The sequence below is a fragment of the Kryptolebias marmoratus genome, linkage group LG7 (genome assembly GCF_001649575.2).
Source record: "Kryptolebias marmoratus isolate JLee-2015 linkage group LG7, ASM164957v2, whole genome shotgun sequence".
Lineage (NCBI taxonomy): Eukaryota > Metazoa > Chordata > Actinopteri > Cyprinodontiformes > Rivulidae > Kryptolebias > Kryptolebias marmoratus.
The window spans coordinates 13,320,987-13,335,546 of record NC_051436.1 but is presented as its reverse complement, the minus strand read 5'-3'; the positions used below and the strand labels follow the sequence as shown (position 1 = coordinate 13,335,546).

At 41.9% G+C, this 14,560-nt stretch overlaps 1 protein-coding gene across 2 annotated transcripts in view; it reads left to right on the top strand.

Moving 5' to 3' along the window:
• Positions 1-14,560, top strand: part of acin1b (apoptotic chromatin condensation inducer 1b) — a 25,322-nt gene that overhangs the window by 4,691 nt on the left and 6,071 nt on the right. The window contains exons 6-12 of one of the 2 annotated variants that reach the window (XM_037976768.1): positions 1-758; positions 1,713-1,795; positions 7,551-7,662; positions 11,581-11,626; positions 12,774-12,919; positions 13,265-13,411; positions 13,502-13,676. In XM_037976768.1, coding sequence (XP_037832696.1) covers positions 1-758; positions 1,713-1,795; positions 7,551-7,662; positions 11,581-11,626; positions 12,774-12,919; positions 13,265-13,411; positions 13,502-13,676 — 1,467 coding nt within the window. The remainder of the gene's footprint in view (positions 759-1,712; positions 1,796-7,550; positions 7,663-11,580; positions 11,627-12,773; positions 12,920-13,264; positions 13,412-13,501; positions 13,677-14,560) is intronic. The other variant, XM_017433176.3, reaches the window with a different exon arrangement.

Genomic DNA, 14,560 nt, shown 5'->3' with positions numbered 1-14,560 from the left:
CGCCTCCCCCCTCTCCTCCCCCCAACCTGTTCCCCCTGCCCGACACTCCCAAGCAAAGCCCGCCAGACGAGCAGGAACGCGTCAGCCTCCGAGAGGCTCAGGTGGCACCTTTCCAACCCCTCTCGATGCAAAGACAAGACTCTGATTCGAGCTCCCGTTCGAGCAGCCCGGAGCCGCCTGTGAAGCGCAGACACGGACCCCTTTCGCTGCTCGTACACAAGATGGAGACAGAGGAGGCTTCTTCAGCCCCCGGCTTGTCCGAGGAGACGGCACACTCAACGCCCGGGCGCTCCAATGAAGCTCCACCGCTGCGTGGATCAGAAGCCGAGAGGAAAATGAAAGAGAAGAAGGAGAGAGAGCAACAACAGGAAGAGCTGGAGAGGGAAAGAAAGAAAACACAGGAGCAGGAACAAGAGAGGAAACGCTTGGAGGAAGAGAAGGAAAAGGAGAGAACTCGACTGGAAGAGGAGAGGAAGCAGCGTCAGAAGGAGGAACAGGAAAAGGAGAGAAAACGCCGGGAGGAGGAAAATGACCGGAAATGTAAGGAAGAGGAAAAGAGAAGAGAGGAGCAGCGGCTAAAGGAGGAAGAGGAAAAGAAACAGAAGACAGTCAGTCAAGACAGGAAGGTGGCCAAGGCTCAAGATTCAGGTTCCTCTTCAGATTCTGATTCCAAATCAGACTCCTCGTCACCCTCGTCATCTTCCTCCTCCTCCTCCTCCTCCTCCAGGGATAAAACCCAAACTGCTAATCAGCTGAAGGTTAGTGGTGACTGTTCTGGGTGTCAGTCATTTTCAGATGACGATAAGGTACATTTTTTTAAAAATACCACGTTGCATCAATGATTGCTACAATACAGACATTTTAAACTTTGTCCCATTTTCATTATTGTAGGAGAAATTTTTTTACCTAGAGTGATGCTCCGAACTGAAAATATTTGGAGAACCAGAAAACAAAACTGTAGCACCACAGTGTAACCAACTTTTGCTAAAATACTTTATTATCTTTGTACCGTTCACATCATGTTGAAACGAGTAGATCCGTGCGTCTTTGAAAAGGTTGGCCAATTTTACATCTCACTCATTTCAAAACCCGTATCAGGTCCATTACATCTGGCTGCTTGTTTCTTTAGACAGATAATCTAATAGTTCAAAGAGCCGTGAAGTAACAACCTTATTGATATTTGTCCAAACACAAAAGAGTTGCAGAAACTCCTCATCTATCTCGCTTACGCAAATTAGATGCACCCACAAATAGATGGTTGATATCCACGGTGGTGGTTAAAGGGGGGGGGGGGAATCAAACATCTATTTTGGCTTGGGGTAGTAAAATTTAGTCTCAAAAATGTATCACACAATGAACTAAATGCATTAAATAGTTTCAGTTTGGAGCCTGATCAGAGATTACAACGACACAAATAGTTTGAAGTTGGTTTCGTGTCAGCAGCAGCAGCTCAGGGTTGTGAACGTCATCTGGAGGAGATGAAGATGCCTCTGTTGGTATTGATACTGACGTAAACGAGTATCTATTCAAATACTAGTTTTTAGTATTTTTTGACAACCCTTGTAGGCTTTTAACATAATATTTCTATTGGCTTTTTTGTGTCTTTAAAACAAAATTGAACCTTTCATGAATTAATGCTGATGTGCATTTTAAAGTTTAATTGCTTTCTTGTCGTTTGCCTCTCTTTTGTCTTACCTTCAATCGTCTCACAGAAGGCAGACCAGAAGCAAGACGGAGAGGACGGGAAAAAGACTAACTTGGGTAAAGGGTTGGAGAAACAAAACCTTTCAAAAAGGTCAGTAACCGTTTTTAACACGCAGCATCTGCATATACACTAGGGTTACATTTTGAACCTGGGTTTTAAAAATAAAGTCGTCATAAGGAGTGTGTTGGCAACCTTTTAGAAATAAGCTTCATCTAAGTTAACACACTAACCAGAAACATACTGAGCATGCACCCGGTCTGAAGCTTCATGCACACATGATGAACCAGTTGGAGGAATGCATCGTGACTCATAATCAGAAAGTTAATGTAGACGGTCCAAGACGGTTTAAAATGGAGATCAGGCCCTATCCACAAGGAAACAGCATTTTATGAATACACAAACTTTATTTTTTAAATCATTTCAGCTTTGAGTCCACACGAAAAACAGTGTTTTAGGATATCTTTGGAAAACGGGTTCCAGAGTGGAAAAGATATCTCGAAACCCCACCCTTTGCGTTTTTGTGCGAACAGCCTAAATGCAACATTTTGAAAACAATGATAATCAAACCTACAGCCCCAACCTTGACGTACATAACATCCATCCATCCATTCATTTTCTTTACCCGCTTCACCATTCTGGGTCTCAGGGAGCTGGTGTCTGTCTCCAGCAGTCACTGTGCGAGAAGCTGGGGACACCCTGGACAGGTAGCATGTCCATCACAGGGACACATAGAGACAAACGAGACAAACAACCATTCACCCTCTCACTCACACCTAGGGACAATTGAAGAGTCACCAGTTAACCTCGTACATAACATGATAGATTACATGTTTGCGTTCAGATGCCAGCAAAACCTTCATACGCTGTTTTTTTTTTAATGTTTAAGGAAGTTTTTCATTAATCCTTTCCAAAAATGTACCTTAAATTTACAATTAGGTCACAAGCAGAACACTTGGCTTAATAAGAAAATGTATTTTTCAGTTAATCTTCATGCAAATTAATAAATATAACTTACAGGGGACAGAAATGGCTCCCTTTTGGTTGAACAGCCCATATAACTTCAGTGAGCAGAGAAGGCATAAACCCCTTATTATTACACCAAAATATCTAAGCCCAAAAAGGTTTTTATCACTCTTTGAACTGTCTTCAATACTAAAGCAAACGTTGCAGGAAAAAAACTACAATATATATCTAGTGTGCATTTGAAAAACATGACCATGTTTATGAGAATATATTTAGAAACGACAAATAAAAAGACTGTTTTGGAAAGACAGCGTTTCCACGTGAACAAGGTCTGTTTTCAGTGACCTAGAACTGAATATGTGTGGAAAAAACTCAGGAAAAATCCACGTGTTAGGGTAGAGAAGTCTTAAAAGCTTCACCAACAAAAATGATTTTGCCGCCTATTTTATTCTTGTGTTCTGCATTACTTGTTCTACTGTTGTTTATTGTTTGCTACTGCTGAAAAGGTTCCTATCCTATTGTGTAACAGTAGTTTGTGTTTTAAATCAATTTGGTGTGGTTTGAATATAATCTCTGAACATCACCTGGTTTGCATGACACTGATAATATTATTAAAGATAAACTGTTTAGCAATTGTGTCACTTTTGGAACAGTCTTACTCACTCGAGGACATTTTGAACAGCTTGCAAAACAAAACAGAGTGAAAGGGCTTTATGAATGTCATCCCTTGAAAGATAAATTATCATTACTAGTTATTTATAAACGTCCTCCACAGCACTGTTTCCCAAAATAATGTATCATCAGGTAGAGTCACAGTATTTATGATTGTTTTACCTTTGCTCACAGGGGTTATTACACATACAACTTTTTCAAATTAAACTTCTCGTGATAAAGTCGCAGGAGCCATTTGCTTGCAGTTAATGTTTTTTTCTGTGTATGTTTCAACCTGATAAATGTGTTTTCATCTCCACTTGGACATACGTCAACGAACTAGACTACACTGAAGATCTGTGTGTAAAATGAAATGTGCTCACATTCCTATTACCTATTCTGTCCCTTTTCAGGCTTTTTAAATGTACCCCTCGGTGGGAAAAAAGCAAATGTGAGCTTGAAATTGGTTACAAAAATGATCTTGCAGTAACAAACAGGAGGAGAACAGGCTGTCAGAGTATGTAAAAACATTTTCACATCGTTTTGCATATTGCAAACGAGAGGTTTGACTGGATTTATATAAAGGTTTTTTATGTGTGTGGTTTAAGCTAAACTGCTTGATGATATTAGCAAGGAAATGTTTATAATGTCTCTTTGCACATCACTATGTTAAAGATAAATCAGGAGCATTAATCATGTAAATCTGAATATTTCTGTTAGGAATTCAGCACCGCTTTCGTTTGTTGTTTAACCTTTATTTTTTCCGTATGTGATGGTTTTTTGTTAGTTTGCCGGCAGAAATAACCTTATTCCGATGTTCGTTACATTTCGACGTGCGCCACGTTTTAGCTGCCAACCGGAGCTTTTATTTTGAAACCCCCCGACCGGAAGCTAATTAGGCATTCCGTTCGACTTGTCCGCGCTAGCCAACATGGCCGTCATGCATGCATTGCATCCTTGATACCGACGCAGCCACACACGGCCAGTGAGAAATAGGAACGACGACGACCGGTTTCAGGCCCGGCGCTTCCGATCTCAGCCCGTACCGGATCGAAGCGACTGCTAGCCGCGGAGTGTCGTTTGCTTTAGCCCCGGGAGATTCTCTTTCAAGGCCGGTCACAATGCTGTCCGAAGGCAACAAAAACGGGTAAGAGAGAGGGAGGGAGGGAGAAAGAGAGGGGGGTGGGCGAGAGCCAAGAAGCGAGTCAAGGCTTCAGGTTGCTGGTTGTACTATTAACACCGGTTATCTCCAAATCCAGAGGGATAGGTGTGTCTTTTTTAACCTGCGGTGTCTGCGTGCCGCCGATTAGCCCGGCGGCTCCTGCCCTGGCTGCGTGAAATACCTCGTTGGGTTCGCGCTTTGGCCTGGTTCTGGTCGTGGAACACGTTCGTTCATGTGAGGAGGGAAAGAGACCGGGGGTGGGGACGTCGGTGAAAGCCTTTTGTTGGGTGAAGGAGCGGGGGAAGATTCTGTTGGGGGGGAAGGGGGTGGGGGAGGAATCTCCTTTTCTTTGATCAATTTCTAAAATAGCTGCTCATTGAAGGACACCGATGAATAAGTAATAACCTCAGATATCATGCTGGGAGGAAGACAATTGATCCCTCTGCTTTCTTTTTGCATTACACAAGAACAAACCAGGCTTTTGTCCTTTAATGCCAAGATCTGTTTGTTACAGCATTTAGCTGACAAATACTAATATTGGTGTTTGTGTGGTTTTAGCTGCTGGTGATTTTTATTGTCGAGGGAGCTCATTAAAGCAGACATCTGTTAGCTGTATGGTGTGATACAATTCTCCAGCTGTCACCAGCGTTCATGCTGGTGAATTCACGTCTGATTTGATGGGTGACGAATGTTGAGGTTATTATCTGGTCAGTCAGGTAATTTGCAGCTGATCGAAATGTTATTATGGTGCTATGAATAAGTTGCTTTTTGTCTGCCAGGTTGCAGTATTGCTTTTCAGGTTGGAGTTTGATTGTGCTTCCTCACGCCTGCCTAAATCATCTGAATGTGAGGCTGTTTAGAAAGATGATTATCCACCTCCACATTAATACCCTTCTTGCCTTTGAGCTGCTACTTTGTGAGGCAGGGGGGCAAGAATTGCGTAAATATACGCCGTTAGCAGTCACTCATCCTCTCAGACTGTAAAATCCTGATGCCGTTTTCTTGATTTGAATTTGGTGGGAAATTCGTTGTGCCTCTGGCCCCTTCTCCTGAAGCTACACAACATTTTACTGCCCAAACCCCGAGGGGAAGTGTTGAGAAAAATGTGTGCTGTTCGCCGGAAAGGGGGTGGGAAAAAAAGTGCTTTTTACTGAAACTAACCAGTGACTAATCTTTTGTATTGGAGGTTGAACAGGCTCTTTTGGGGCTCCAGCTACAGTTCATTACTACAGAGTAACATTTCAAGTTCTTTCTTTGAAAGATTCTTTGCCAGCAGCCATCTTGAGGAGGAAAAAAAGGTGGAAAATCTGTCTATTACTTTAGAGAAAATTTTACACCATTTGTGCCAAAAGGTTCCTTAAAAGTGAAATTATTTCTATACTTTTTTTAGGATGTCAAAATATCTAAAAAAAAAAAAGCAATAATTCACATCATGTTAAAGTGGTGTTACGTTAAAGACGGATAGTTTATAACCTTTCAGTTCACAATATCGAAACTATCCTTTACGTTTGAGTTAAATGTTATTGAAACATTTAGGTTTGTTTAGACGTAATTATAAAAGGATGATTGTTTTACAGTTAATCTGTAAGTTTAAACAAATGTAACCGCGATCGTCAACACGAGAAATATATTTATTGTTTAAATATCTGTTGAAAGTTTAAGGTTTATTTCCAGGAACTGTTTAAAGCTAAACACAGAGCATGACTTTGGCAACATGTTCTTGTTTTTTGTTTTTTTGTTTTTTTGTTCTTTCATACATTTTATAAATGAGAAGCAGTTTTGAAAGTGTCCGAGCACACTATGAAATCCAGCAGAACTGCAAAAGATAAAAGATGAAGGAGACAGAGCTGTGAAATCAGAACGAAGGCTGCCGGAGGATGGGCTTCTCCCTCCTACAGGGTGCTGCTTCTCTGCTTCAGAACATGGAGGCTGAGGCTTTTGATAACACTGGCAGGGCAGCTACAAACAACAATTTCCTGTTTTGTTTTGTTTTTCCTTCCATCTCAGATTTAAACCAACAAAGGCAGTTAAGTTCGTCAAGGAGAAGAGCGACGTGAGCGCGTGAGCTCCGACTCGCAGCTCGTAGTAAGCACAATGCTTAGCCGTGTGACCCAGTGTGTATCCGATGAAGACCACACACACACAGTCACCTGTCAGTTTACTTCTAAAAGTATGAGTTAGTTTGTGACCCTGGGTGTCAGCTAGCTGATGAGGTATTTATAGCAGCAGTGACCCAGATCACCAGCCTCCAGCACCCTTATTCCGACTCTTCCTGTGTTCTCCTTTGACTCGACTCACTCATTTCGTCTCCTGTAACCCAAACCCGCTGTGGCCGGTGGGAGGGGTGGTCGTCCTTTGTCAGGAGTTTCTCTGATTAGCTCGACAGGCGGTAATATTTCCTTCTTGCGGAGCGTAAAAGCAGGAAAAACGATCTTCTGATTGACGGACAGTCACTCCTGAGCCACAGCTATTTGAACATATTCTCTTCCTGTTGAAATGATTGACACTTCTTCGTAACAGCCTGACAAACACTTCAAAACCACAGGATTTGCTTGTCGTGTTGTTTAAACAATTAGCATTGTCTCAAGCAAAATCTGAAGTATGTCGATTATGCATAAAAGTCCCTTCAAATAAGCGTAGTAGCAATGATTGATTAATTTCTGTTATGTTCAGTTTTAAATTTTAAATATTGCTTTAGCTCTTTCTCCCTCCTGCTGAGATCAGGAAGTTGAACTTTGAATCATACTTTCTATTTTCATTGGTTCAGTAGCTAAACTTGTTAAATTTCCACTGATTTTCTTGAGTCAGTTGTTTAGCAGTGGCTAATAATTTTGAAGAGCACAAGGAGTAAAATGTGTTGCATTAAAGCCAAATAGGACTGAGTATAATTGTGACTGTACAGTTCTTTGTCATCGTTGTCGTCACAGCCATTCAGTGTTCAGCAGGTATTGTGCCATGCATGCGAGGCACAAGTGTCTCCTGTCACCATAGCTACCTTGCTTGTGATTTCTATTTTTCTAAACATATAACAGTATGCGGTTCTTCATCAGCCTGACTCTGCTCTTGCAGGGAGGTTTCGGAGCCCAGCACAGCCGAGGTGGAACCAGACTCCGAGAGCTCCATGGCCCAGCAGCTAGCGTCTGGGTCAGAACCGGAGAGCAGCGAGAGCCGGCTGGAGGAGGTAAGGTCACTGGGAGGGTGGTCGGTCTTTGGCTCTAGGCTCTGTCTCCCACTAACCTGCATCCTCACTCATGCAAAGCATGTTTTGAGTAGCGTTCCAAGTTCGGGGCGGGGGGCGGGTGGAGTCACTCAAATCCAACACAGCCTCGGGTTTTTATCAGTCAGAAACTGCTTTGGCACCTCCTCAGATTCGAACCTTAATCCTTGAGCTTTTCATGCTCGAGTTAAAGTATTTGCTTTATTTGAACACGTAAAATTTATTTAGTTTAATAAATCACTGAATTGAATCTTTGACTACCAAGGTCTGAGTTGGGTTTGGGTCATGGCGGCGGGGGGGTTATTGGGAATGAACTCATCCTTCCATCTGCTTCTAATGCAGCTTTAAATTTCATAACAAGCTCCTTCACTAGATGATCTCATACACACATTCGTTGTCTGTCTGGGCCATGCAGAGGTATGTTAAGTGCTGGAGCGAAGGTAAAGCTGGTGGTAATGTTTTAAATTAGGCTTTGATTGTGCAGAGAGTGCATGCTTCCTACATCGTTTACTTTTCATGCATTGAGGAGAGAAAGCAAGATCATCTTCAAGCTCACACCAAGGTGCGAGCTATTGCTTAATAATTGTTGCCTTGCAACACATTTTTGTGGCTTATAAAATAAATTTGATGCAACTTACTGAAAGCAATTATAATGAGTGATGATTTGGTGGCAGAGATCATTTGAGGTAGCGAGAGATTTACCTACTTTGGTCTATATTTATGTTTGCAGTGTATCTAGGTAAACTTGAACCTACTCTGTCAGAAAGAAACATCTTCATGAGATTCTTTTTTTACGTATTTTTTAAAACAGCACATTGTTTTCTGTAAATTATCTGTAATTATTGCTGTCGTAGAGGGTTTTTTTTCCATGTGACGCTCATGTTTGGCACACAAAGCAGTTGAGGAGCAGCAACAGAGAGACAGTACCTGTGATTATTTTCTAACAAGCTCTGAATTTTAATGTGAGCTGTGAATTTATGCTATAGCCGTTCCCAGCATGTGCCTTTTTTCTTCGCTGTGTGTGTTTTTGTAGGTTTTGCATCTGCTTTGGGTTTGCATGGATAACAGATCCTGACAGTATGTGTGGGTAGAGATGCATCAGTTCTTGTTTGTGTTATTCTTTACTGTTTTTTTTTTCCTTCCTCTCGCGTATCGCCCCTCTCTCTCACTCTTATTTACTCTTACTGCAATATTCTGTCTCTTCCTTTTTGTCCTCTTACTTTCCATTTTTTTGCCTTTTGTATCCCATCATGAACGCTTCTCTCTCACTATATATTTATGGTGTGACTGCTGTTTAAAACCCCATTGATTGCTTTGTTATGAAGGTGCCCATGCCTCTTCCATTGCCCCTATTGGTACCTGCTGCGTACTACTACCACCAACATCACCAACAACACCTCTTCCACTCCTCCTACTCCTTCTACAACTCCCGTCCCGCTAAGCGAAAGTGCATCGCTGGTACCTGAGTTAGGCCCAGAGTCTGCGACCCCCAAGGCACTGAGTAAAAGCTGAGCCCGAGCCTGCGGCGGCGGCGGTGGGGGGCTCCTGTTTTGCCCTCCATTGACACGCTGAGCCAGCAGGAACTGGGAGCTTGCATCAGGGCTCTGCCGACAGCAGTGGCAGCCATGGTAACAGCAGCAGCAGTTCACAGTTGTCATGGCAACCTGGCCACAGGGGTTGGGAGCCCGCTTGCTGTTTGGAGTGAAACTGGACTGTACTGCACCATGTGGCAATGCCTCCCCCTCCTCCTACTCCTCATCCTCTCCCATCCACCATCTTGAGGAGAAGCACAAACTGAAAGTGTCATGCTCCAAAAATAAATACATTCCAGAAAAAAAAAGTGAACAATTTTCAGCTCCAGTTTGGATGCCAACTCTGGCTTTGAGCACGTGCTGCCCTCTACCTGTGCACTGGAGTATTGACTTTGGACTGAGAACTGCTGCAGTACCTCATACAGTGATCACATCATGAGGATTCAGTTCACTGTTTTGGAGTTTAAAACACTCTTCAGCGGAGCAACTAAAGATATATGCTTGTTGCTCAAATTGATGGACTATTTTTATTTTATTTATGTTTTTATTTTTGGACAATTTTCTGATTCAGATTTGGTTCTGTGGATGTCACACAACAACATGGACGTCTACTCACACTATAAAGCATGTGACAAGGAGCTCATCCTTCTGCCTGGACAAGCTGGCCGGCTGTTTTGAAAGGACCGCTACACGACTTCTGAAAGACTGTTCTCATGATTTCAGCACAATCTCCAGTTTCAATAGACTTTGAAAGGAAACATTATCAAGGAGAACTGAAACAGATTGTGCAGAGATATCGATCATCCATGTTTCACCTGCAAAGCTGAATGTACTCAACAAGTCACTACCTTCCTGTTCCTTGTCTGTGGACTCAGCAAACAAGGATTTTTCACCTGGAGGTTGTGGTATTCTGCTCTGCGTCTGATTTGCTCCTGGCCGGTTCTGCTGCTCATTTATATATCCATCCATCGCTACACCAGCTTGGCCCTTGCATCCTATATTGATTTAGTGTGAGTCCAGAGCCATTCAACATTAAAATGGCTACAAGGCTTTTTATTTTGTTTTATTTTACTTTCACTGCTTGTCCGGATTGTAACTTTACAAAGACTGGGATTTATTTTTCACCTTTCAGAGACTGAAAAACAAAAGACTGTTTTGAAGTTTTGTTTTGTTTTTTTTAACCTTCATTTTGCCCGTGGATCAAGAAACGGCTGAAATCAAGAACTAAAACGCTTGAAACCACAAACGCCTCGCAGACATCCCCGCTGCTGGTGTCACTTGGACACCTGGCCCAGAGGTCCGACGCACATCAGAGACGTTATCCCCTCACCTCACCTCCATCAGAAAACGTTGTGACCTCTGGCTCCCAAAAGACTGACATGTGACTACGTGACCAGCAGTCAGCCGAGAAAAGTCTTCCCGAGCCCTGTTCGAGACAAAACAGTCCAATCCAGTGATCAGTTCCTGCCTGGTGGCTAATCTGCACTCTCAAATCGAGCCCTGCCCTCACTCCTCCGCCTTCTCTGATTGGATCCTTGTTGCCTAGATACAGTACACACTGTCGTGCGGTTGGGCCATAGTCGAGTAAGGAATCAGGTCTTAAATGGTACCAGGAAATGAATTGAATTGTCATTAATTCCTCTATTTAAAGTGCAATTATAAAAGGAGTAACAAAGTAATATAAAGACTTTTATTTTGTAAATGTGAGGAGGGATTCTTGTTCTTTAGGTGATTCAGATTATAAACTTTTAACATGTTATGCAGTTTTATGTTTTTACGCTTAAAACAGAATTCTCCTTTTATAGTTTATCATACTGTAGAGATGTAGAGTTTTTATTTAGATTTAAATCATATTTTAAACTGCTTAATTGATCATTTTGCTAAACAAGGACCGACAGATTTTAACTCTGTTCTCCACCTCTGTTCAACGGCACTCATATTATTTAATGCTGTCATACACTGATTTAATACACTTAACTGAACTAAAGATCGATACCCACCATCCTGCACCGATCAAAAACACAAACACATTTAAGTTTCTCACTTGACACATGTTTTTGTGCTTTTGGTTTGCCTTCTGAAGTCATTTTACACCCACACAGGTGAAGATAATTTCAGCCTCTTGAGCAAAGGTGGAGTACTCGGAGGTGTCGGTCAGTACTGAGCGAACACCCCAGTCTTAAGGCGGTACAGCTAAAGTCTGCAGGCCTCTCGGTCCCCATCCCTCCTCCACTTTTCCTGTTCCACCTCCTGAGTGTTGTTGCCTGTTTTGGGTCTGGACTCTTGGTTCTCATCTTGCCCCACACCCCTGGGGTTTCTGTATGTTCTTTCTGTCTCCTTCTGTTTCCAGAGCACCACCCCTAAGGCTTTTGCCGCTCGCAGGATATCCTTAAGCAGTAAGTATTGCACTTATACTTTTTATTGGCTCCCGGAGCACCGAGAAGAATGAAAATGCACCCCAGTTGCCAATTTTTTGGAGCATTCCAAGTTTTAATTTCTTTCTTTCTTTTTTTTTTTTTTTATTTTAAGCCTGATTTAGGACTATTACAATTTCTAAGATATTTGTTCCAGTGTTGTACTTTATAAACTACCTTTGTGGACTCGACTTGCAGCTAGTTGTACAACACAACTAGTGAAATTTATACTTATTATATTCTCAAAGGAGATTTTTTTTATATTAATGGAACAATTATTTGTTGCCCTTCTTATGGTTTAAAAGAGACATGTGTGTTATGTTTAATTTATCTGGGAACTTTGAGGTGCATTTGATTCTTTCTGGAGGTAAGCTGCGACAATATATTTTTCCCTTTTTTTGCATAATTCACAAGTTGTTCAGGCGCTTAGCATGAACAGAGACATAAAACAGCCATCAGTCTCTCAGGTACAAAGACTGGACTGAAATGTTTGTTTTAAAGGACCGATTGGTCAAAGAACAAAAACCATCAGGACATCTGGAAAACTTTCGATCAAGACAACCTCAGAAAATCCCAATCCAGTCAGGCTCCTCAAAAGCACATTTTTAAAAACCGAATGTCTCGAGCTGTTTGCAGCAGACTTTACAGACATTGTTCAACACTTGCAAACTTGATGTAAACGTTTAATGAAGAACATTATGCTCTGACGTGGTTTATTGTTTCTGCGGATTCTTATACAACTAACAAAAGTGGAACCTGAGACTGACGACGGATCACAAAACAAAAGTTTATGATTTGAAAATGCTTGAAGGTTTTTCATCTTTAAAGTCTTTTATGTGGGCATAACTTGTAGGTGCTAACATTAACAGCAGCATATATGTTGCAACTACAGCGGTTATTGTCTTAAATTACTTAACGTAATTAATTGGAAAGATATTTTGGAAATCTTTGAACTCATTACTCATTAATTGCTGCCGGTCTTTTATTTGAGTCAAAGCAGGCGTTTCTGCTGTTCGGGTACCAAGCCTGCAGGAACTTGTCCGTTCATTTCTGTTCACTGTGGAGTAAAAAAAAAAAAAAATCTCCAATCTCCTCGATGATGAGCTGTATAATTTCCTCGCGCCCGCAGGCACCAAGGCATCTCCAGCCAGAACAGATGGAGGAGCGGCAGAGCCCGACGCCGGAAGTGCGGGAGGGAGGAAGAGGCGATGGGGGTCCAGCACAGCCGTTACCGTGAAGAAGCCGTCGATCAGCATCACCACGGACTCACTGAAGGTACTGACATCTAATGGGGAGCAGGGTATGGTTCTCACAAGGTCTGACATGACATTAATAACAGTTCCTGACTGGATCATAATGTTTCATTTACTGTTTTTTTTGGAAGGGGTTTGCACTGTCTGATTGTAGTTAATAGTTCCGTCTTTTTTAGGAGGGAACTAGCGAGACAATATAAGAAGCACTTTATAAATTGAGATACTTTATCCAAGTAATTACTCATTAAGTTGTGGGGTTGAGCCAAGTTTGAACTTTTGAGGGAAAATCTTGAAATATAAACTTCCAGATAATTTGTTTTCTTTCTGTCTTCTCCTCCACCCTGCCCTGTTCGTCTCGGCCCTTCAGTCTTTGATTCCAGACATCAAGGTAAACCAGGAGGCCGTTGTGGAGCTTCATCCCGAGGAGCTGCAGTCGTCTGGAGACGAGGAGAACTTGGACACCGGTCGGGGCGACCCAGACAAAGGCCTCAAGATCCGTCGTACCGTCACGCAGGTGAGGGGAAGCGGCGCAGGCGTCTGGGGTTCAACTCTCTCTTCGCACCAACGCTAACGAAAATGGAACTAAAGCGGAGTTTGTTTCCAGGTTGTCCCAAGCGACAGCCAGGAGAATGGCCAAGCGAACGAAGAGGAAGAAGAAGTGGAGAAGGTGGAGAGGGAAAAACCCTGCAGGACTTCAAGAGACAAACGGAGGACCAGTCTGTCAGATGAACCCTCAGAACCTCAGATATCTGTGAACCTCGATGAAGAAACAAAGAAAGGTAAACTGCTTCACTGGGTTTGAACTTCTGCTTACGACTGCATGATTTGACTCTGAACTGAACAAAACTACTCTTGTTCTAGTATAAAGGTGTATTTTATTTATGTACCTTAAGTCAAGTTTGCACAGAAATAAGAAAATTTCAAATCAGATTAAAGTGCATGTAGTTTAGAGGTAATGCACTTAAAATGGTTAACTTATTATAATACAAATAATGTCAGGTAGATAAAATTGATCAGTTTTAGCTCTTAATCCATTGCAACACAAGTTTTTCACATTAAGCAGTAACATGCTCACAGAGGTCCAGATTAGTTTTTCTTTTATAATTTAAAGTCAAGGTTTAATCAAATTTGGATCAAAAATCAGACCTTTGTTTTTTTTACACATCCGTTCTCTCTTTTTTGGTAACGTGGCCCAGTTTGTATCTATCAACAGCAGGATGATGAACCTCGTCGGGTTCTTTTGAGTTTTCTTGACTGCAGATGATCTGAGCCGAGACAGTTGGGGTGTTCCCAGAGTAATCACTGTTCAAGTAACAAAACTTCCATTTTAAACAAGTTACTTTTATGGGCTTTTTCCTCCCTCCGTTACAGCGTTGAATCAAAGTGCACACAAACACACATTTAGTGAACACAGTGGCTTCTACGTATCATCAACTCCAGAAGAGGTATTATAAAGAAACAGTGTCAGGAGAAAAAGAAAAGTCTCACTTCAGCTGAAACTAACTCAAATCTCTATGCTTCCTCATCCACACTGAAACATCAACGCTGCAGATTAAAAAAAAAGAAAGAAAATGAGACTTTACCAAATGGAGAGTAAAATTAAATAAACTAATTTAACACATGGATTAATCCTGAATATTGAAAAATTAGGACTCAGTTCTTT